At 31.2% G+C, this 26,447-nt stretch overlaps 1 protein-coding gene across 2 annotated transcripts in view; it reads left to right on the forward strand.

The window, feature by feature from the left end:
* LOC127728236 (carboxyl-terminal PDZ ligand of neuronal nitric oxide synthase protein-like) overlaps positions 1-26,447 on the forward strand; it is a 91,426-nt gene that overhangs the window by 32,427 nt on the left and 32,552 nt on the right. For both annotated transcript variants that reach the window (XM_052235491.1, XM_052235490.1), the window contains exons 4-6: positions 6,462-6,533; positions 8,998-9,090; positions 26,049-26,110. In XM_052235491.1, coding sequence (XP_052091451.1) covers positions 6,462-6,533; positions 8,998-9,090; positions 26,049-26,110 — 227 coding nt within the window. The remainder of the gene's footprint in view (positions 1-6,461; positions 6,534-8,997; positions 9,091-26,048; positions 26,111-26,447) is intronic.

The raw sequence follows: 26,447 nt of genomic DNA on the forward strand, positions 1-26,447 counted from the left end.
GCTTCATTTAGCGCGGGCGCTTAATTTTCGGAATTTTTTTTCATTACCGTATAGGTTACAAGAGCGCAATTATTTGTTTACATTTTACCGGCAAGTTTTTTACCCCAAGATGGTACTCAGAATAGAATCCTATACGGCTTCTGATTGGATGATACAGGATTGGAATTACATTTAATCGAAAGCTTATCCAATTAGGTTTAAAAATTGCAGAAAATCATATTCACATTTTACGAAGTATAGAAAATATCCTCCATTTCTGCACGTCGGAGCCATTAAAAATATGCCTTTTTCATTAAGCGAAAAAAATAGACGATCTTTTTCAACTGCATTTTAAGTCAATTTCTGCCGCATGACCCTATATATTTTTTTGGTTGTAATGCAACACTGGCATTTCTAGTAACAGGAACTGCAATCCGTTTTTCCCTAGTTTGTGTAGTCTTTGAGAAAAAAAATACGGAACACCAGTGGTACCCTATGGAAAATGCATTACGAATAATTGCGCTCTTGTAACCATATTAGCCATATCTGATCTGTTTCTCCCATAAATCATCACTTAACACTAAAGAGTATGAAAGGAAAAATTCAGTTTTATTTCTTGTCAATTATGAATTGTTCACTTTGTTTTTGTCAGTGACATTTTTAAGATTTATTTTATAGCCATAGAAATTCATTAACTCCTACGTTTTGTGGTAAGCCCATTTGTCTTGCACAAATATGCCATTAATTGAATTGTAACAAAGCAATTTACGTAATGTTCCTGCATTTTATATATTTGCTTATTTAGTCATATATCTACATTTCATTGGTCTTGATAGAATATTTCTGTTAGTTTGTTCTGAATATAACATTTTATTGGGAACAGAATGTCTACATTGCAATGGAACAATAACAATTTATTTTAGTATTTTTTGCTCATGCTAAAAGCCTTTTGTAAGAGACTTTCAGATATTGATCAACAAGGAAAACTATTATTGAAGTATTTCAGGAGATCTTGACTTTATAGAATTCAGCTGCTTTTACAATGTTTTTATTCTCACGAGAAGCACTAATTGGTACTATATAGACTATAATTGCAAACATTCTTCTATTTACTTGTCCTTTGCTAGAGGTAATTCAGGATAACTGTAGGAAAACTTATTTAATCAGCATAGTTTGTCTAATATATATATCATGTCTTATACCTTAGATAAAATTTATAAATTTGAGAGATTAGATATAAATTTTACTTGGATTTTAAAAGAAAATTAGTGGGATTTATAAAGTGTAGAAGGATGGCAATTGTAAGAAAACACATTATTTATGAATTCTCCAGAGATATTTGTCCAACAACAATGGTTCATAATATGAAATTAGGTTAAACAGTGTTTTTTTCTAAAGAAACTTTAAGCAAATTTATCTTCCCACAAGGTTGACTCAGGTTAAGAATTATAGTAATTCCAGGATTTCTCCCATCCAGCGGTAAAACCCATGATCAAGTTAAAAAGGAATGTCTGTTTGGCTAACATTATGTAGGGAGAGTTCCAATCTCTGTGCACATAAAGCAATCCTTAGGGGTAAATTTTCAATATATTGTCTATTTGTTAACAGTCTGTTTATTTTCATACCACTAAACAAAGATCTTACCAATTTCAAATAATGTTTTGGAAATAACTAAGTAATTGTTATATTGTATATAATGTCACAAGTTTAACAAAATGTTGGAAATGATTTACTAATTATTATTTTGTACAGTGGATTCATTTATTATACCAATTTTTGTGGATTGAGGAAAAATTGTATTGTTCATGGTTATGCCAAATTCTGCTTACAAGGTTATAGAAATATTGCACTTCGTTCAACATTTAAATTCCTGGTTTACTCACAAAATTCACAAAAATTGGTATCCCATGAACAATTTAGAATCCACAATATATATTACAGATTTGAAAAAATGTTGGAAACGAAAATAATTTTTATTTGGAGATTCAATATCTGGATGAAGTTTTTTAAAGTTAAAAAGGAATAATATCTGTATCAGATATCTTTCTTCTGTGATTTCTTGTAGGAGAATTACTGTAATCTAATTTGGTAAATGGACGTCATTAATTCTTGCTTGCTACAAATAAGATTTAAAGGAAGGAATTGCAGTTAGTTACGGATAAATTGTAATCATCATGGATTTAAAGTTATCGTAGCTATTCTTGGCAGTCTTAATCGTCATAAGACCTTATTGTAATGACACATTTGTTGCCTCAACGAACACTGTTCATTTAAAAGCTTTTCGTAGCAGAAGATGCTATAAGCGTGATATAATAGCGGTATTTGATGGTATTGTTATTGAACACGTCGGTTAATCTTAGAGCTGATAGTTCTGTTTGTTTGACTGGAGAAATGTTAAACATTAATGAGTTTGCATCAATCTTAAGCTTTGAATTCTACCAAAATTGATGAATTTGTAATCATGTTTTTTAGTTGTAGCATATTATATTAGGTTTGATTTGTGTCTATTGGAATTTTGATAATTGTTTGCTTTATTTGTTGCACTTGAATATAAGAGGAACCAGGGAGGGATGCAGTATCATTTGTTAGATAACAGATCTAGAGGCTCTAGGGAGGGATGCAGTAATATTTGTTAAATATCAGAGGCTTCAGGGAGGAAATTGCAGTTTCATTTGTTAAAAAAACCCAGAGGATTCAAGGAGGGATGTAGTGATAGTTGTAAACTGCATAAAGCTAAAAATTACTTATTTTTAGATGATAATGAAGGCCTCGCATCAAGGATGTGGGAGCCCTATAGTTTTCACTTTGTCCGTCTGTCAGTCCTTCCTTCCATCCAATCCATACGTCCGTCCATCTATCTTTCCATCCACAATTTCTGTAAAAGCAATAACTCCAAAAGTATTGGTAGGAGGCCAGTCAAATTTTGCACATTTGTTGTGCATATTATATTTTGGTGAAATTCGGCACAACGGACATTATTTTTGAAAACAATTTTGTTTTTGTTAAAAAAATCATAAATTTTGAGAAAAGTCTTTTGTTAACGCAAAAACTCAAAATGTATAGGTAAGGAGACCAATGAAATTTTGCACAGTTAATGTGCATTATATGTAGATGTGCATATTAAACTTTTGGTGATATTCCAGTCATCAATTTTGGAAAAAACTTTGCTTTTGTTAAAAAAATCACAAATTTTGAGAAATGTCTTGGTTCGTACATACAGACAAATAAACCAATTTGTTAAAAAAATGATAATTTTAGAATTTCAAGAGAACTGAGTATACACTGTACTTCCCAAGTGTAACCCCCAAGAGAAGGAATTCTTCGGACCTGCTGAGGTACAAGAAAATAAATATGGAAATAAATTAATATTGATTAATAGTTGAACATATTTTATTAAAATTTTGTTATCTGCAGCAATATTAAATAGTTCAGGAATGGTCATTTTCTATGTTTACAGAATAACTAAGATTTTTATCAGATTGATATAAGAACTTGTTTTGCAATACCAGTTTGTTTGATCCTTTTCCCTCCTATTGACATTAAAACAGAAACTTTTTTTATATTCTAATATTTTTAAAGCCAAAGGTATTCAATGTGTTCTTGAAGTTTTGAGATAAGATACTAATGATATGGTAACTGGAATTTCAGACAACCTGTTAGCATCAGTCTTGTGTTACCATGAGGATATCATTTTATAATGTTGTAATAAAAAGCTTTAGTTGACAATTAAGTGACTTTAATACTGTTGTATCTCTTAACAAGTTTACATGTTTTTAAAAACAGTGACATATCTTAAAGCTGAAAAAATAAACCAATTTGATATTTGGCCAATGAATAAGTCTGTCTGTCAACTTTAATTAAAGACATCTTTGCAATTACTAGGAAGTTTGAATCAATGATGGCCTTAATTATAAAATAAAGGAATAATATAGTAGATCCAAGCATTTATTTTACAATTTTTTTTACCCCACCAAGTTGTGAATTTAGTGACCACAGGCTGAAACACTGCTTTATGCAATGGCCACAAATCTGTTTATTACTTCAATGTAGAAAAAAAGGAACATTTCAGGGTTGTTTATAGATCAGCAATTTGATATTCATCCAAAAAATACCAGATGCAATAATTAAACAACAACATTATAATTGTAACCCATAATTGGTTTCAGTTCTCTAACTTTAGTTTGCCTCAACCCAATGTTATAAAACTTGTACACAATGCTTATTACCACAAAACACAGATCAAGATTGAAATTGGGTGGTGTCACTTTACCGTTCATGAGTTATGTTCCTTTATGAACATAAAAATTGCTGAGTTTTTCTTTCTGTTCTCTAACTTTAGTTTGCCTCAACCAAATGTTATGAAACTTATACACTATGCTTATTACCACAAAACACAGATCAAGTTTGAAATTGGGAGGCGTCACTTTTACCATTCTTGAGTAATGCCCCTTTGTAAATGGAAAAATTGCTAAATCTGTTGTTTTCGTTCTCTAATTTTAGTTTGCCTCAACCATATGTTATGAAACTTATACACAATGCTTATAATCACAAAATGGTCTTAACTACATGAATCCTGTATCTGTATGTGAAAGTTGACTCATGCATATTTACAAGCAAGGGCATCTGTGGCCCATAGACACATTCTCCATGTATTTTGTGATTAAGAGATAATGTCTAAAGCAAACTTTTGAAAATATATATTTTTTTCATTTTTTACTATTTTACTGATAAATGGACTCACTTTATAAGTCAACATTACACTTTTACACTGACAGCAGTAACCACAGACGAGACACCCCTTAGAATTTTTAATCAGAATATTAAGCCAAAAAAAAAAAAAAAAAAACGATTTAAAGAACAATTCCTAAACGTATTAGCTGTTTAGATACTATAATAGCTGGGTAGGAAATTCAAAATGTACCACCCAAAGGGCCAAGTGAGTCTTTCTTATCAATTGTCACCTGTCATTGTCTTCTATTAACTATCCATTAATGTCAAAACTCTCAAACGACTTCTTATGGGAGTTATTTCCCTTAAATGATGAATTTTACCGATTTTTAGTCCCCTACCGACGAAGTTGAAGGGGACTTTAGGTTTGCCCTCGTCCGTCTCTCTGTCTGTCTGTCTGTCTGTCCATCCTTTAGTCCGGCAAATCAGTTTTCCACACTTTTTTCTTCATGCTTGAAGATATTGATTTGATATTTTGTGTATTGTTTAATCATGACAAGTTATAGATCAAGTTCGAATTTTGTTCTGGTCTGATGATTTTGTGCAGAGTTATAGTCCTTGAACTTGAAAATTCACTCAAATAATCAGTTTTCCACACTTTTTTTTGTCATGCTTGAAGATATTGATTTGATAATTGGTATATAGTTTAATCATAACAAGTGACAGATCCAGTTCAAATTTTGTTCTGGTCTGATGATTTTGTGCAGAGTTATGGTCCTTGGACTTAGAAAATTCACTCAAATAATCAATATTCCACATTTCTTTTGTCATGCTTGAAGATATTGACTTGATATTTTAAAAATGACAAGTTATAGATCAAGTTTTATAGATTTTGTTCCAGTACAATGAATTTTTAACCGGTAGGGGACTATGTATTGCCAGGCAATACTCACAGAATGCTTGTTTTTCTATTTTTGCCTATTTTCTTGAAAACTGTGATAGATAGAGAATAAACTTTTAAAAGCAAAAATTATCAGCAAGACAAGATCTACAAATAGGTCAACATGGTTGATATTGTCATAAGACCTCTTAATGCCCTCTAATGACGATTTTTGTCTAATATTTTAAAACTATCATAGATCAATAGAATCTTTAAAAAGCCAAAATGATCAGCAACACAAGATCTACTACTAAGCCTAATCTCCGAAATTGTCTGTCAACTCCTTATTGGAGTGATTGTTCTTTGATAAGGATTTTTACTAACTTTTTGTGTTTTAATTGCTTATGTATGTTGAAAACTTTAAAAGATAGATAAATACTTTAGATAACATAATGATCAGCAATTCAAACTTTGTCAAATTGGTAATAGACTCTTTATAGGATTGATTGCCCTTAAACGATTATATTTTAACTCTTTTTTGTGTTTTTGGCAAAAACTAAATTGGATAAAGAGAAACTGTAAAGTGAAAATATGATCAGCAATTAATACAAGATCAACAAAATAGAGATTTTTGTCATGAATTTTTTTCTAGTCCACAATGTTGGAGAGTGTCCATTGTTAAAGATGCACATAGACCTAGGTGAGCAACTAAGGCTCTTTAGAGCCTCTATTTTGTGATGCAATGAGCAGGTAAAAAGTGAAAGAAATGTATTTCATTTTAGTTCTAATGCTTTTGATGGGGTAATGATCCTTGGACTAAGAAAGTAAGATTTACTCGTAGATGCTACTATATCCTATCGATAGATTTAATTTATATACAGTTTTCAGTACCATAGATATACCTGTAATGTAAGATATTTATTTATTTTTACAGTTTATTGGTACTTTAGATATACCCAGACCTAGCAGTAGGGTGGAAATAGTTGCTGCCATGAGAAGAATAAGAGTAAGATTAATCACATATATCATATTATGTTATAGGGTTATGTAAATGATTGCACTAAATGTTGGTAAATACAGTGTAATCTACTGCAAATTACTTTAAATTGGAATGAAAATTGACATGACTGCTTGCCAACATGAGGCATTCTTTTTTATTGAAGTTGACTTTTTGTGCATATTGGTCCCCTCTAATCATAGTTATGGCCCTATGTACTTTACAAACTTGCCAGGATATAGTGCATCTCTAGTAATATATTGAGAAGTTTTCCTTAATTCCTGAATTGACTAATGGTTCAATCTACAGTTTTCTACATGATACTAGGTGGTGATTGTCAGGATAAAAATTGAGATGGAGGGAAATCCCTGGTTTATTTACCTTTACATATTTTAAAGTGAAAAGGTATCACATTTTTCGTATTGGATATTTAAGTGAAGTTAAGTAGCTTTCAGTTCAAGCATGTTTTATAATCAAAATGATTTAAAAATTAGAATAAATAATCTTGGTTTAAGTGAGACAACTCTTGAAACTGACCTTCTTTGGTAGGGAAATTGAAAAAGCTGTGATAACAAATTTCTCCAAAATGTTTCTAAGAGACATAATTGATGGTTCAGTTGTAAATTCAATGCTTAAATCCACTACTAAAAATTATCAGCCGAAAGCAAAACATGGTAATGAACTGGAGTTAACCTATGATTCTATCTCCAAGAATGGAGTTTACAGACAACTTATTATTCTATCTCCAAGAATGAAGTTTACAAACAACCTATGATTCTATCTCCAAGAATGGAATTTACAGACAACCTATAATTCTATCTCCAAGAATGAAGTTTACAGACAACCTATGATTCTATCTCCAAGAATGGAGTTTACAGATAACCTATGATTCTATCTCCAAGAATGGAGTTTACAGACAACCTATGATTCTATCTCAAAGAATGGAGTTTACAGACAACCTATGATTCTATCTCCAAGAATGGAGTTTACAGACAACCTATGATTCTATCTCCAAGAATGGAGTTTACAGACAACCTATGATTCTATCTCCAAGAATGGTGTTTACAGACAACTTATGATTCTATCTCCAAGAATGGAGTTTACAGACAACTTATGATTCTATCTCCAAGAATGGAGTTTACAGACAACATATTATTCTATCTCCAAGAATGAAGTTTACAGACAACCTATTATTCTATCTCCAAACATGGAGTTAGTACAGACAACCTATGATTTTATCTCCAAGAATGGAGTTTACAGAAAACCTATGATTCTATCTCCAAGAATGAAGTTTACAGACAACCTATTATTCTATCTCCAAGAATGGAGTTTACAGACAACCTTGATTCTATCTCCAAGAATGGATTTATACAGACAAGTGAAATGGCTTGATAAGCAAACATTCTGCATGCAGTTTCAAAACAATGCAATAAACTATTTAGATAAACTTTCAGAAACTTTAATAGAATGTTTTGAGGAGATATACGTGTGTGTTTTGCAGTTAATTATTCATTATACTGTGTTGGTACCATTAATTGATAAGACAAGAATGAAAGATGATAATGACCAAATTAAGATCATACTGATCTAGTTTTAATTGAAAATCTTTCAATATGTCTGTAGCCAAAATGTGAAGGACTTGTCTATACTGATTTATTTCCTGATTTTGGTACATCTTTCCAAACAATGATTTAACTTCACTAGTTACTTCTGTTGCATGTGAAAGGGGGATTTTATTCACTTAACGTATTGAAGCACAAGAACATGGTGTAACTTAAAGCATGAAACTGTTAACATGTTGATTTGTATTTGGAAGAGGGTCCTACGTTCATTGTTTCTTGATTTATATTTTGTTTTGTCTAATCAAATGTTTATGGTTGGTACTTTGTTGTCTCTTTATATATGGTTTATCTATCATTGTCATCAGTCTGATGTATTGGCTTGGTTTATCTTAGTACATCATAGTTGTCAATGAGAAAAGTTTACTAAAAACAAAAGAACTAGAATATAATTGAGTCACCTTACAGTCTTCAACTAAGGTAAACCACTAAGAAGAAGAACAACAACATACAGAAAAACATTGTTATTGACAAGAGTCAGATACTCGATAAAGATGGTTATAAGGCAGATCAATAATAAATTTTTAAAGCTAGCAAAAAAAGTAGTTAACATTAAGGGTACACAATGAGACCCTTCATTTTGTTATAAGACCCCCAAAATTCAGGTAAAGGACATCATTTTCTGTGGTATGAGTCCCTGTTTTGTGAAGGAATGGTAACTAAACAGAATGGAACAAATATGGAATTTTGTGCTGATTAGTTCATTTGTATCATAGTTATATTGGGAAGGAAAAAAAAGATAAGTTTTTTGTGATAAAAAAACAACTTGAATGTCTTTTGTTTTGTTATGTCATTGGATTGCTGTCTCATCGACTTATTACGTACATTTAAAATTTGTTTGTTTATATTTGCAGTATGAATACAAGTCTAAAGGTATAAAGAAGAAGAAAGTATGTCTGACTATTTCTGTTGAGGGAATTAAAGTATTATTGTGCAAGAAAAGACCAGTAAGTATTTAAAAAAAAACATCTTCCATTACTTGTTTAATATAAAAAAAAAAGGAGATGTGGTATGATTGCCAATGAGACAACTATCCACCAAAGTTCAAATGAAGTGGAGGTTAGCAATTATAGGCAACTGTACGGCCTTCAACAATGAGAAAAACCCATACCTTATAGTCGGCTATAACTAAGCCAACCTCCCAAATTCCTGTCCCCAAACTTATGGTCTGTCCATGAATTTTTCCATATTTTTTTTTATTTCCAGTTACAAGAGAAATTGTTTGACATCACAGATCAGTAGTGATTGACTCTGAAAATTTTGTTAATTGCAAACACTAACTGTAATGTATAAAAGATACTCCCAGAAACCAAATATTTTCCTGTAAAAAAAATTCCTTATATATATATATATCATATTTTGATGTTTTGACAAGTTAACAATATATCAGTTGTATAGTGTGTGAGGAGCTCAGCGATAAGAGTGAGGCTATATTGTAATCACATTGTTCTGCCTGCCTGTTCATCCAAAAAATATTTTCATCTCACTTCTCAGGAACTACTGTACAGAATTACTTGAATTTTGTCAGCAGTGATGACATGTAACCTGTTAGTTCTTCTTCCATTTGTCAGACACCTACTTCCTGTTTGTCGATACTTTAAATTTTCAATATGTTGAGAGAGGAAAAGAGAAAAAAAAATATTTTTGTCACATTTTTCTTAGGAACACATAATTACTAAAAAAAAAAATTTGGTCAAAAGTTTGAAGGTATATTTGGTCAGGAGCTTGAAGTTATATTTGGTCAGAAGCTTGAAGGTGGGTAGTTTTAATTTGTGAGAGCTTTCCAGATCTGAGACACTTACTTCCTATTTTTCAATACTTTTGAATTATGAGTAAGGGTATGCTCAGCACTTCTTATTGAATATTTGTTTAATTATGAGTAGGGGTATGCTCAGCACTTCTTATTGAATATTTGTTTAATTATGAGTAGGGGTATACTCAGCACTTCTTATTGAATATTTGTTTAATTATGAGTAGGGGTATACTCAGCACTTCTTATTGAATATTTGTTTAATTATGAGTAGGGGTATACTCAGCACTTCTTATTGAATATTTGTTTAATTATGAGTAGGGGTATGCTCAGCACTTCTTATTGAATATTTGTTTAATTATGAGTAGGGGTATGCTCAGCACTTCTTATTGAATATTTGTTTAATTATGAGTAGGGGTATACTCAGCACTTCTTATTGAATATTTGTTTAATTATGAGTAGGGGTATACTCAGCACTTCTTATTGAATATTTGTTTAATTATGAGTAGGGGTATGCTCAGCACTTCTTATTGAATATTTGTTTAATTATGAGTAGGGGTATACTCAGCACTTCTTATTGAATATTTGTTTAATTATGAGTAGGGGTATGCTCAGCACTTCTTGTTGAATATTTGTTTAATTATGAGTAGGGGTATGCTCAGCACTTCTTATTGAATATTTGTTTTTAACCTCTTAGAGACCATGACTAAGGGCCATAAGAAAATGTTGGCATTAGATTATCAAATATAAGATAGGAAATGATGTAAAGATACTTATTTTTTTGATATCACAAAACTGATTTCCCTTATAACTCTGTTTGGTAATTATTCAGATGCAACTTATATCCGTTGTGTAAAGTAAACATCATGCAATTTTTTCTTGGATGCTGAGATTATTCTAGGGTCAGATGAGGATCCAGGATTTTGAAAAGGGGGTGGGGCTGGCTGGCTGGCTGGCTGGCTGGTAAGCCACCATTTGGAGCAATCCTTGTAAAAAGTTTATGCATCTATCATATATGAAGCTCAATTAGGGATGGCCGCCCCTCCTAAATCCACCTGTGAGGGTGGATGTAAACGAAATTTATCCCCTCAACTCTATAAAGAGTAGGATAATGTCCTTGACTGTAGATTCTCTGACCTGAAACTAAAGGATTTTATTCCATGTCAGATACATGAAATGAAAACATTTGACTGGCATAAATTGTTATGCATTATTTATTTGTTTTCAATAAAAGCTACAGATTATTGTATTTTTTTCCATAATAGAACATTAAGTAATCAATCTATATATAGAGTTTGTATTTAATATAATTTGAGAGAAACCATGGCAGAATGTACAAATACTTTAGACTATGCAAGTCATTGATATTTATCCAACAAGAAGCAGATTATACAGGAGTTATTTTAATCCCTTAGGAGAAGATTGAAATGAATTATTCAGTGTCAATAAATGAATAAGTTGCAGTAAATTGACTCCATGCATGTCCCATGAGGTCTGCTTTATAACAGTTCAATGTGAGGACTTTTTATTGACTATAGGTCTTATAACATTATTTAGAGTTAGAAGTATTTTGTAACAGAAATAGAAAATTTGGATTATGTAATCCAATTGTTTGTCAGACCAGAAGTGCGTGAAGTTAGACATCAAAGGCTAAATATGAATGATTCTCTTTAGAATTAGTATCTGTCTGATGATTCTTTCTACTAAGCTTTTATGGTTTCAAGAGAAATTAACTTAGGATGAAATGACACAATGAAAAATTGAATAAAGTACATAAACGTAAAGATAAGATGTTGTGGTATGATTACCCATGAGACATCTATGCACCAAAGACTAAAGGACAAGGATGTGAACAACCATAGGTCATGGTACAACCTTCAACAATGAGCATATATAGTAAGCTTAAAAAAAATATTTATAGCTGTATGAATTATGAAAAAACCTGGTGCAGATGAAATAAGATATAGATTATCTAGTTCTTCTTTCAATTAATTTTAGCTCACCCTTGGAAATATGACTTTTTCAGGGTGAACAAATTTGAAACATACCTTCTTGATTTTATAATTGCATGGCATAAGTAGTATATATCAATCACTAAGAATTACTTATTCTTTTTCTGTTATGATTATAAGCTATAACATTATTTTGACATTAATTTTGCTGTGTGAAAAGAGTTGAAATGCTATATAAACCGTGTTGTTATATCACAAAGGTAGACACAATGTTCATGCACAGGGGAATATGATGTTTTGTTCAATGTCACATGGGATAGTCTCAATGAATCAAATATTTATTTAGCTATCAATATTTACATACTGTGGAACAATCTATGAAATCACATTTTCGTTCTTTCTCTGATAGTACATTGATAATCAAAAACATGGCTGCCAGAGACAATTCCTCTTTTAAATCCAAGTAAGGTGAAAAAACACTCCCATCACTCTCCCACTATAGATAAAAGTAATATCATTAATTTTTAAAGGCAACAATTTATTTTTTGATAAATCATGTAAAGGGCACAACTAATTGCTGTTTTTCAAAAGAATATTTAATAGGGTTTTTAAGACTGGGAAAACATAGTTTATTTATTAGTAAAAATTGGTTATGAACTAGCTTTCAATTACTGCAAGTTTCTTAGATTGGTACTTTGTTTTTAGCTCACCTGACCCGAAGGGTCAAGTGAGCTTTTCTCATCACTTGGCGTCCGTCGTCATCGTCGTCGTTAGCTTTTTACAAAAATCTTCTCCTCTGAAACCACTGGGCCAAATTTAACCAAACTTGGCCACAATCATCATTAGGGTATCTAGTTTAAAAAATGTGTCCGATGACTCCGCTAACCAACCAAGATGGCTGCCATGGCTAAAAATAGAACATAGGGGTAAAATGTAGATTTTGGCTTATATCTCTGAGACCAAAGCATTTAGAGTAAATCTGACATAGGGTAAAACTAATTATCAGGTCAAGATCTACCTGAAATTTTCAGACAAATCTGACAACCTGTTGTTGGGTTGCTGCCCCTGAATTGGTAATTTTAAGGAAATTTTGCAGTTTTTGGTTATTATCTTGAATATTATTATAGATAGAGATAAACTGTAAACAGCAATAATGTTCAGCAAAGTAAGATCTACAAATAAATTGTCATGACCAAAATTGTCAGTCGACCCCTTTAGGAGTTATTGCCCTTAATAGTCAATTTTTAACAATTTTTCGTAAATTTTTGTAATCTTTTACAAAAATCTTTATCTCTGAAACTACTGAGACAAATTTAACCATACTTGGCCATAATCATTATTAGGGTATCTAGTTTAAAATATTTGTCCGATGACCCCGCCTTCCAACCATCATGGCCAACTTAGTTAAAAATAGAACATAGGGGTAAAATGCAGTTTTCGGTTTATATCTCTGAAACTAAAGCATTTAGAGCAAATCTTACAGGTGGCAAAAATGTTCATCAGATTTAAATTTATCTGCCCTGAAATTTTCAGACAAATCCGACGACCTGTTGTTGGGTTGCTGCCCCTGAGTTAGTAATTTTACAAAAATTTTGCAGTTTTTTGTTATTATCTTAGATATCATTATAATATCTAATATCTAATACTATTAATTATGATTTTAACCTTATTTTACATGATTTCCAAAGCATCAGTAAATACAGGTGAGCGACACAGGCTCTTGAGAGCCTCTAATTTTGTTTGTTTTTGTTTTTGTTTTTTTCATAAAGTTTTGTAAGTGCTTTGTTCCATTCTGATGGTTTAAGTTCTTGGTTGGTTCTTATGTTGTGCTGTTACACCACTGTCCCAATGTAAAAAGGCCAGTTGACCTCATTTTCATGGTTCAGTGACTACTTGAAAAAAAAAGTTAAGATTTTTTGTAATGTTAATTTCTCTCTTATTATGAGTACATTGTAATAGGATAACTATATTTGGTATGTGCATACCTTGCAGTCCTCATGCCTGTCAGACAGTTTTCACTTGACCTCAACCTCATTTCATGGATCAATGAACAAGGTTCAGTTTTCGTGGTCAAGTCCATATCTCAGATACTATAAGCAATAGGTCTACTATATTTAGTGTATGGAATGATTGTAAGGTGTACATGTCCAACTGGCAGGTGTCATCTGACCTTGACCTCATTTTCATGGTTCAGTGGTTTAAGTTAAGTTTTTGTGTTTTGGTCTATTCTTCTAATACTGTATGCAATAGGTCAGCTATATTTGGTGTATGGAAATATTTGATGATGTATATGTCAGTCTGGCAGGTTTTATTTGTCCTTGACCTCATTTTCATGGTTCATTGGTCAATGATAAGTTTTTATGGTTAAGTTTGTTTCTTAGACACTATATTTGAAACGTCAACTATATATTTGATCAATGGAATGATTGTAAAGTGTACATGTCTGTCTGGCAGGGTTCATCTGACCTTGACCTCATATTCATGGTTCATTGGTCAATATAAAGTTTGCATGGTTTGTTCTGTTTCTTGTATACTATAAGCAATAGGTCAGCTATATTCAATGTATGGAATGATTGTAAGGTGTACATGTATTTCTGGCTAGGTTTATCTGACCTTGACCTCATTTTCTTGGATCATGATAAGTTAATGTGATACATGTAATAAAACTTTATATTTAGGGCTATCAACATGAAATCAATGGTAGTAAAGCAGGCGAGACATTTCAGCGTATGCACTCTTGTTGTTGGTTTCTATCTTCCATATTTGATTTTGATTTATTCTTTTAAGAAATCAGGCTGTAGTTTTTCTCTTTTGAATTGATTCAAATTTTGTATGGCAGGCCTTAGATAGTTAACTATATGATATAAGTTTGTTCATTATGGAAGGCTGTATGGTGACCTATAGTTGTTGTACCACTGTATTTTTTTTATTGGACATTTGCCATGTTGACAAAAGGCATTACTCCAGATATGCCATGCAAATTCTTTAGAGCATACAGTTAAAAACAATATAAAACTTACACTATGAGAATGCATTGATGGGATAGAACATTTTCAAAAGGAGTTAGGAGGTCTTCAGGACTAGGTTGATCAAAATCATTACTATAAGTTGTGTCGGAATTCAAGAAAGATTGCAATATTTAATTTGAAGATCAGAATTACAAATCTGACATTTCTTAGGTAATCTTACAAATTCTGTCTGTCCTGTTTGATGAGAAAGGACTCCAGTTTAATAATAATACAATGTGTTGAAATTATGCTAGCCTGAAGGTCAAGTTTAATGTTTCAGGTTTATATTTACCATCATGTTTGCTCTGTATTTTATTAACACTGAGTTTTAAAAATGTTACTGTGTGTGATGGTTCCTCACTCAGAAAGTATATTACTTTTACTGTAAGATGAAATTTTTAAGCTTGAAGGTCAAGGTCTAATACTTATGTCGCTTACAGTTCATATATTCCTTTTAATAAATAATACTGAGTATTGCTAGTTTTAGAAACATTTTTTTTCTACTTGAGTGAAAAGTATCCATGACTTTTTTGTCTGAAGAAAACACTTAAAAAGCTAAAATCAAATGAGAGTAATGTAATCAAATACCCTCAAGAGTTAGCTTCCATCTTAAAGGGATCTCTTGTAGCTTATATAGCGTATTTCTAATATAAATTCTTACATAAGACCTGATGAAATTGAATATTTTTGTTGCATTTCCCATTTTATGAGGAAACACAACAGAAAATGTAATTAATCTTGTTACAAGAGATTGTTGTACAATCAATATTTAATGTAATAAAATTGACTGTTATTTAATCGTGTGTTTTATGGGTTACATCCATGTATAATCTCTGTTTGTATAATCTATTGTAGCACAGAGTAAATATATACGGTAATATTGATGAGAATTCAGGCAAGAAGTGATACATTAATTAAATTGTCTTCTTCATTATGATTTTATTTAATCTGAAAATGAGAGAGTAGTTGTTGTAATTTCTGTTATTAACAAATGAAAAACCATCTACAAGGTATAATTTAGTCTACCACAAGTAAGGAAATGTGGAAAGATGGAAGTTTATTGTAAAAAGAGTTTAAATATATAAAGGACTAAAAAAATTGAAGGAGAGAGTTCTCACATCTAATCATTCTCTGAAAGGACGAAAACTATTAATGAAATCAAGATTCTGTGGATTGAGTAACTAATGTCCTCAACAACTTTCTGTGTACTGATCAAGATATATAATGAAAGGAAAGATGGTTGTTTTGTGTTTTAACATTAATCTTAGCCATAGTTTTCTTCCACAATAAAACTTAACTCAAAGTTATTATAAAAATAAATCTAACAAACAACTTAAACAAACCACAATCCAAAGAAAAAAATATTACATTAAAATATAGAAATATTAGAACAATTGTTAAGGCTAGCTTTACTGTCAATTTCGCACCTTGAGGCAAAAGATTAGAACCTCAAGCAATATCTTTGATTTGAAATTTTCTCATGGTAGAAAACAATAAACAAAAAAACCAACATGATCCACATTACATTGTAATACATTATTTGGGTCTAAAATTTGACCCTATAGGCAAACTGAAAAAATTCAAAGTTCAAATTCTTATTTAGAAGAACAGTACATATAGGAAAGACATGACAAAATTGAATGAGGAGGCATGTTGTAGATATGATTCATCTTTTAAATTTTGAAATTTTAACAAAGTTTAACACTATTTGCTATACTGTGGGCTCATTATTATTTGTTGGATACCAATTTTCATCGATTTTGTGGGTACAGGGGAACCACTAATTTAAATATTCAACGAATTACAAATTTTGCATAGGAATGTATACAGACATTGATTAAAACCACGAAAATCAAATATTCACAATAATGCAAGTTTTCGTCAATCCACAAAATTTGATACCCACATAAACAAATGAATCCACCGTATTCAAAATACATAATCTTTACATTTGCTGTTACATCTAATGAAATATATTGATGTCACAATAGGATTCTCGAGTACCATCTGTCCTCTTGAAAAAAGTCTCACATATTTAGTTAATCAATTTTGTACTGGTCAGAACTAAGTTACCTTCAGTGACCAGTTTCCCTCAACTGGCCTTTATTTCATTTGGAAAAGTTTCTGTTTTGTTTCAAGAAAATGACAAGTTTGATTTTAATGCATTGTTGGAAGAAATACAGGCATGGATGTGACAACTTCACTTTAGGATGTCATCATTTTTGAAAAACATGGATGTTCTGAGACAAAACAATATCTTGCTGTCTATTACAAATTTCTTTCCAAAGAGTTATCATAGGTATATATAGGTATACATGTTTGATGGTCCTCGTACCATTATATAATATTCTGAAATCAACTTACTAGTGACGCACTAATTGTTGTAAAAAAGAGGTTTTTAAGGAAGACTTGATTGTGCTAAATCTAACTTTTGATAAACCTTCATTAGAAAAAGAAAATTGTTTATATATGTTAAAAAAGAAATATTAACAAACCAAAATTTTGTTTATCGATATTAAAAAAATTGTGAATATCTGGTGGTAACTGTTACTGGACCAGTACTCGTGGAATGGTAAAATATTCATTGTTATTTACTGATGACACCATTGTATAGGAAACACCTTCTTGTTAAGTGGCAGTATCAGTAAGATGAAGAATATGAATGACACTGGCATTTCTCCCCAAGTTCATTAAGGTACCAATTCATTTGGAATTTTATTGGAAAATTTCCTCATCAGACATTGATATGCACTGCAGTTGCGTATTCCTGTTAAAGCTTACGGCAAATCTAATTTCCATCATCATTAACATCTCTCATGTGTTCTTTTAGTCTTTTGAGCGAAGTTTTTACCTTATTAAAGTCTGCTCATAATATTGCAGTTTGGGATCTTAAGCTTAATGAACTGATGAATAGTGTCTGTCTATGTAGCCTCAAAATATCGATGTCTGGTCTGGCAGAAAGAATTAACCACGGTTTTGACCATAGAGGTTTTCTTGTGGTTTGTTTTTTTGTTGGTATTTTTAACTCATACCGGGTATATTTATTTGTAAACATTTAGTTGGCAGTTTATTGTACAGCAAAAGTAACCATATAAAGTCAACTATATGGTTGTCCTATCGAAGGTTGGTGGTTTTCTCCAGGCACTCCAGCTTCCTCCACCAATAAAAACTGGCCACCACGAAATAGCCCAAAAGCAGTGCTTAAAAGTGGTGTTAAAACACCAAAAAATCAAAAATCAAATCAAATTTAGACAGAAGCTTTTCTATGATCAAAAGATAGTAAATTCTGAGTAAAATGTTTAAAATATATTTTTTGGCATTTTTCCATATTTTACTGATAAATGAACAGTTTTTTTGCAGTTAACTTTAAGATACAGTCTAAAGTTAAAGTTATTAAGACTTCAAATGACTTTGTCAAACCTTCATAGAAATTTATGAAACTTGGTTAAAAGGTTTTTTTTATTATAATTAAGAGATAATGTCTGAATGATTGAATCAAACTTTTATATAAATTTTTAATTTTTTTTCATATTTTACTGATAATTGAACTCAGTTTGTTTTGCAGTTAACTATTACATAGTCAAGATTACATTCTTTTAGACAACAATAAATTTGTTAAATCTTCATGGAATGTTTGAAACTTGGAAATAAGCTTCAACAAAACAAGAAATAGCATCTGAAGAAAACAGTTAGATTATTGGTATTTTTTTCTGTAATTTACTGTTAAATGGACTTAGTTTTTGTCAATCAACATTGCAATTTTACACTGACGGTAGTAATCGCATGTGAGACATAGGGTTCAGTGGAACTTTTAAGAATTTTTATATTTTAAAAAAATGCTGAGTAATCAGTCAAAATTGTCAAGATGATTTCTTATATTGAGTTGTAATCCTAGACATATAATAGTACTTGTGTAACCTCATTAAAGACCTTTAACAAAGCGTCACCATCTATAGATATAAAATAGATTGAATATACCATCACTGTCGAACTTGTCGGCTAAATACAAATTTGATCTAATATAAGAAAAACCAACAGAGATGGACAATGATCAATATGTAATCAAACTGAATTGGTGATTATTAAATCTCACGTTTCATGCTTCTGGGTATTAGCGTCTTATCGCCAATTGTGCAAGATAGACGTTGAAGTAAATAAATGGCCAGATATTTGCCCAATTATGTCTAATGATTTACTTCTGGTAGAAATCTTCTACTGTTAGTAATATTACAAGTGTCAGCATTAATGGTATTATATGAAGATGTTGATGTTTATTAAGAGAGATATTGTTCATATCCACAGAAACTGGTAAATTATAAATTTGGTTTTTGTTGGCACTCTCTACATATTTGGAAAACCAAAAATTCTGAAAAGCTGCAAAAAGCTGCAAAAAGCTTAGCAAATACATTTTAAAGTGTTTTTTGTGACGCCTTCAAAGTCTTACAAGTGGGAGTATATGGGAATCATACGGTCCATCAGTGTACCTTGTAACATCTCAAAAACTGTTGGATGGATATTGATGAAACTTTACGCAGATGTATAATACTACCTGAGAATGTGCAGAAAGAAATATCCTCCTGATCCTACTTGTTCAATCCAACTGACTTACCCCGGTACTGTACTTCAATATTGCAATATCGTATATGATAAAAGTCTCTCATAAGCTAATCTCATCCTTAACGATTGGATGTTTGTTGATGAAACTATATCTTTGTGGAAAGGCTTACCTCAAGATAGTCATTAAGGCATAAAATCCTGGTCCAAATATGTGAAATGGGAGATAATCAAATTTACTTGCTTCAATATACTACATGTGATAGTATTGCAGTGCAGGGGCATCCTTTTGTGAGTGTACTCACAGTTCTAGTTTAAATGTGATGTCAGGTACAATAATATTTTCAATTTTGAATTCTCCATAGATAATCAGTTAAGAACATGGAAAAAATATTCTATTTTTACCTATGTTTATTGTTTAGATTCTCAAAAACTATCACACAACCAAAGTACCCTTTTTACAAAGTTGAATGCAATAATTTAAAAAAATTAATTCTCATGTAGGCCCTTAGTGCATACAAGTGGTTAATAGCATCAATATTATTCATAACGTTTGGTAATATCACGTGACATTAAAATTTCATTTTTATGCCTCCGCTGTAGCGGAGGGGCATTAAGTCCTTGTCCTTGTCCGTCGCAAACGTCCCCAAAATTGGTTTCTGTTCTCTAACTTTAGTTTGCCTCAACCAAATGTTATAAAACTTATACACAGTGCTAACTACCACAAAACACAGATCAAGTTCAAAATTGGGTGGCATCACTTTTACCGTTCATGAGTTATGCCCCTTTATAAATATAAAAATTGCTGAATTTTTCGTTTCCGTTCTCTAACTTTAGTTTGCCTCAACCAAATGTTATAAAACTTATACACAATGCTTATTACCACAAAACACAGATCAAGTTTGAAATTAGGTGGCGTCACTTTGACAGATCTTGAGTTATGCCCCTTTATAAAAGGAAAAATTGCTAAATCCGTCGTTACTGTTCTCTAACTTTAGTTTGCATCAACCAAATGCTATTAAACTTGTACACAATGCTTATAATCACAAAAACTCAAATAACTAAATGAGACCTAGAATCTAAGTAAGACAAATAGGATTAAGTATAGATTCAATAGACATAAAAATTGACATGGAAACTGTTCATTTTGATGTTCTATATTTTTTAAAGGAATAAGGCAAATGTTAAACAAGCTGTTGGACCTCATTAAAGCTGCAAAAAAGTGGTTCATATAAGTGTCTATTTACAATTCACAGCCAATTTCTTTTTTCTAAGAGGATAAGAAAGAAGTTCAATCCTCTCTATGAATATGGTAAAAGATCAGTCAATACTATGAAATATTTTTATTTAAAGTAGTTGTATTGTTTTTTTTAAAATTATTTGAAATGGGTTGTTACAATTTTAAATTGATTGTGTTGGTGCTAGATTATAAATATATATCCATAAACAAAATTGAAAGAAAAAAAAATTATCTGTAAGGTGTGTGAATTGCTAAAAGTCTTTGTTTTCCTCACAAAGAATGTCACGTTTAATAAGCTCTTAGTAAAAATATATAAAAATAAGAATATGTAGTATGATTGCCAATGAGACAACTCTCCACCAGAGACCAATAGATGTAGAAGTAAGCAACTATAGGACATTGTACAGCCTTCAACAATGAGCAACTACTAATATGATAAAGCAAGCTATAAAAGGCCACGACATGACAAATGTTAAATAATTTCAATGAGTAAACTGCCTGATTTATGTACAAAACAATAAATGAAAACAAATATGATATACAGCAACAAACGACAACCACTGAATAACAGGCTCCTGACTTGGGACAGTCGCAAACAGAATGTGGCGGGGTTTAACATGTTTGCTGGCGCCCAGCCCTCCCCATACCTGGGACAATGGTGTAATAGCACAACATAAGAACAAACTATAAAAATAATTGAAAAGGGCTTAACTCATCAGATCTATCAAAAGCACAAAAACAACTAACAGAAACTCTAAAGACACAAAGTGCAGATCTGAGAGTACTTGCAGTTACTGAAAGCTAGTTCAAAGCCAATAATAGCTAATAAAAAATCATGTATCTAAGACTTAAATATCAATCAGTGCACATCCAACATGCAATAGATTTAGTGACAGGGCTCATACATTATGTGGTGGGGTTAAAAATGTTTGGTGGTTGGGTTTAAGATGCTTGCAGGCACCCAACCTTCCCTTACCTGGGACAGTGGTGTAACAGCACAACATAAGAACTAACTACAAAAATCAGTTGAAAAATGGCTTAACGCATCAGATCAATACAAAGCACAAAAACAACTAATAAAAACTATAAAGACACAAAGCACAGATCTGAGAGTATTTGCAGTTACTGAAAGCTAGTTCGAAGCTATTAAGAACTAATAAAAAAAATCATGTATTTGAAAAAAAAAATATCAATCAGTACACATCCAACATCCAATGGATTTAGTGTAAAGACTTCATTAACAGTCAGAGAAAAACATCATCTAGAGCAATGCCAAAATATAGGTATCGATAATGTAGGACTGTGAATGTTCATAGGTATATAGAAATAATATTTAGTTGGGTTTTAATTTATTGATAACAAAATCAATATTTATACTGATGAAAACAATACTCCAAAGATCTAGTTACAGTGTTAAATTGGATACTTTTTAAACTAAGTTAAAGATTATTACTTTCTCTGTAATACAAGTTTTGCAAAACACAGACTTCATATGGGAAAAAAACATGTCTAGTTATTAATTGGCAATTTGCTAATTATATCTTATCAATAAGTTAAGCTGGATGAATTACTCTATGAACTTGGAATTTTCCTAATTATGTTTTTCTAGTTTCTTTTAGGTCCTTTATTAAGCCTTCATGAGACACCTAATAAAATAATTACAAAAATGTATTTGTTATGAGTTTACTAGTACTTAATACCAATTATAGTTATGAGTTTATTTGTACTTAAATCTTTATCGCTTACAATAGACTCTAAGTAAATAAAAGAAGTGTCAGCTGTACAAGTATGGCTTGAAATGTGTCAACTGCTGATTGCCTTCACAAGACAAGTTTTTCACTGATACAAATGGAAAAGAAGCTTTTAAGGGGATTGTCAGCTGTCTACAAATACAAAAGCTCTAATACAGTTAATTTAACAATATTCATTATGGTTTGTAAAGGGGAAATTTGTAGTCATTGTCTAGTTTTGATCACCGATGTCACATCGATTGCTTCATGTTCAATGGCCCTTTGATGACAACAGCATTGGTATTGGAGGAATTATTGCCAGTGTAAACTCAGTTATCAGATCAATACCTACTTGAAAATAAGACAGGAAAGTAGATTTACTGTTGACTACAGAACATTCCCTATGGTCATATATTACAGTGTAATGATACGCAATGGCTCCTCGGATATATTCAGAATTTTTAGTGTAAAAGCATGAAAAATACAATTTCCATCTATGGTTTGTCGAAGGTGAAATCTGTCACTGTCGGCCTTGGTAATAGTGATTAAGTAGCTCATTCCTTGATTTAATTTCATTGTGACAAAAGTTCCGTTGGTTAAGTAGTAATTTGAAGGAAACCATTATTTCATGCCAGATAATGGATGAAACAACAAGTAGATAATGACTTTAGAGGAAAAGTTTAGATGACATATTGTTTATTACCTTTTTTTCACTTTAGAAGAAGTATTGAAAACAATTCGAATTACACTAACCAATTCCGTATGGTTTTAATACATTTGAAATTGTATAGACCGATTTAGGCTTTAATAGTAGTGATTTTTGCATGTACTATCCCCACAAAATGTGTGAATTTTGCAAAGCCTCTGGCTAGAAAACATGCAGGTAGACCTTTATGTTTTGTTGAAAATAGCACAATATGAACTATATTTTGGTAAAAAAAGAAATTAGTAACATAGATAATGTTTTCGTTTTAACGCCATACCTTTTTCACTTATTTATTGATATTCAGTACTGTGACTTCAGAAATTATTGGGAGATTTTATTATTGCAAATAATGCGATTGGGTGAGTATCGCAATAATTAGAACTCGCATTCTGAAATATGACAAATGAAGTTGTATGCAGTTTTTCTTATAATTGCAATAATTATTCATATATTTTTGTTGGTCATGTAGAAATCGTAATAATAAATGCATGCAATAATTTCTGAATTTACAGTGTCCAAAATATAAATTGTGCAGATTTAAAAAAAATTTAAACAACTGTAGTTTAATTGTAACCTGTATTCACTTTTTTAGCATGAAGAAGGATCAAGTGGGCAAAGGAGGAGGGGCATTAAAGTCCATATTAGGCCCTAGAAAACGGGAATTGTCTGATGATACTAAAGAAATGTCAAAAATCAAGAAATATTTCATCATCATATGAAATACATATTTCACTAAAAGGGAAGAGGGGGGAAATATGTGCAGCAAAATCACAAATTTTTAGTTAATCTTTCTAATAGCTATGTATATAATTCCAGCAAATATATTAAAAGTTGTAATTTTGATGTGCCCAAACTTTTTCAATTCAAGATATACTCAAAAAGTTTATGCTAAACAAGGAAAATAAATAAATTTTTCAATTAATACTAATTTCGTCATGCTTTGTTGCCAGGTAACTCATTAAATGTGAAATTTATTTTTATATCCTAAACACCTATCATTTTTGTGAGGGCAAATTTAATACCATGAATGGTAACATTAAAATTTGCTTTAAATTTTGGGCCAAATGTGGGCTTTATTGTTCCTACTCTCTTGGTCCTTGTTTGCCATGTTAATAGCATTACCCACACATCTAAAACAAATAAATTACATTTGTAAGAGGAAGATGTTTCTTTTCAAGAAAATCCTACAATTTGCTTCAAACTTCCATATTCAGTTTCTATTTCTTGGTAAATTTAGTATAAATTATTTTTTTTTTTTTTTTGTCTTTCATAATACTTTTGTTGCAAATATGTACAAATAGCAAATCAGTTACTGAAGAAATATCCACTGAATCAGGAGACCATGGAAGATCACCAACAAGGAAAACCCTGTATATTTCATGAAAAAAAAAAAGAGTTGACTATGCATTATGGATTTTACTCATTGTTTACATTTGTCATTTCGGGGCCTTTTATAGCTGACTATGCGGTATGGTTTTTGCTCATTGTTGAAGGCTGTATGGTGATCTATAGTTGGTTACTCTATGTCATTTTGTCTCTGGTGGAGAGATGGTCTCATTGGCAATCATGCCACATCTTTCTATTTTTATATTTGATGACTTTCTTGGGAAATATCTATATGTCAAAGTCTAGAAAAGACCTAATGCAGAGGTCGAGCAAAAAATTTCATAAGTAAATTAAGGTATATTTTCACCTACTGGTAAATAATATATAGGTGTTATTGAAAATATCTATCTAGTGGTGTTTTATTGTATAAAAAATCAATTTGTATCTTCTTTTACCATTTGCTATAACTCCATTAAATATCTGTTATACAATGTTGTAAATTTCAGTAAAATATTATATTTTACATCAGTTAGACACAAAAATAATTCTTATTCTAGTTTTTGTGACACAAGTTTCAGACAAAGATATAACACTGAACTATCTTTCAGTCTGAACCAATTTTGACCATGTTTGTCTGAATAATCAATTTAAAACAATAGGGGCCTCACTTCCATTCGGAAAATATAAAAATTTACATTCACACTACATCAAAATTATATTCAGTCTATTCTAACACCCAGAAAATCCATTGTTGTACAATCACATTTACATTTCTGCGAAAGGGATACAGATGTCTAATGTCAGTGTTGTCATAATCAGAATTTACTTATTACACTGTAATTTTGATGACTAATGAAAATGCTGTCATAATCAGATTTACTATTACACTGTAATTTTTTATGTAAGTAAGTAAATTTTATTTGAAGTCGGCATATATGTACACAATAACAGAGAAAACATGAGATCTGATGAACTATTTAACCAACTATCTCATTAAGTTAAAGGTTTAAGGAATAAAACCATTAATAGTGTTCTGAACTTTATCACCAAAGTGGAAACCTGAAAATACAAATTTTTCATGGTGACATTAAGGCTTAATACATTTGAAATGTACTTAAAATTACTTAGTTAATTGATCACATACTTAAAATCAGTTTTCAATTAACCTGTAAAAATATTCATTTAGATACTTATGGACAATAATATAGTATCCGTGCAGTTTTGTGGTATAAATATTTAGAGTTATAAATAAATGAACTTGAAAAGAGTAGATTAATTGGAAAAAAATATATTCACTGACAATACCATACCAAAAAATGAAAAAGACCAAAAGACAAACAATAGTACACAAAACATAACATAGAAAACTAAGGACAGAGCAACATGAACCCCACCAAAAAACTGGGGGTGATCTCAGGTGCGGGGAAGGGTAAGTAGATCCTGCTCCGTATGTGGCACCCGTCATGTTGCTCATGTAAGTTTTAAGTTGATTTCAGTTTGATCAAAATTATAAAGTTTTGAACATAGATGGGTACAAGTTGACAAATACTGATCTTAGACATATTTATTTGTTGGGCATAAGAACATAGTTTTGAGGGATAAGTGTTAACCTAACTGTACTAAGACTTTGTATTTTCAGAAAAGTTTAGATGGTCAAACAGCAGAGGAAAGACTAATGTTGATGCAACATCCAATCTTTAGGTAAGTATTAGCTGTTGTAAAACACCTTAGTTTTAATGCTTTGTGCAATGTATGTTTCTAAAACTTGATTATACATGCAGTGCCAGTAGTTTGTGGAATGAATAAATATTCCATAAAATATCACACCAAAGAGGATATACTTAAAACTACATTGGTATCAGATCTGTGGAAAATCAGAGATTCTACCTACGGTAGTTGGTCAGATCCCAAGTGCTGTCAAGTCTCACACAATTTGTGTGAGACTCCCGCATTTTCATGCTTTTTTGGCAGCATTTTCCTTTGATCTATTGTTTTTTTCTCTTTGATCTTTACATTTTTTGTAAACTCTCACCCATTT

This window comes from Mytilus californianus, unplaced genomic scaffold (assembly GCF_021869535.1).
Source record: "Mytilus californianus isolate M0D057914Y unplaced genomic scaffold, xbMytCali1.0.p SCAF_2, whole genome shotgun sequence".
In the NCBI taxonomy this organism is placed as follows: domain Eukaryota; kingdom Metazoa; phylum Mollusca; class Bivalvia; order Mytilida; family Mytilidae; genus Mytilus; species Mytilus californianus.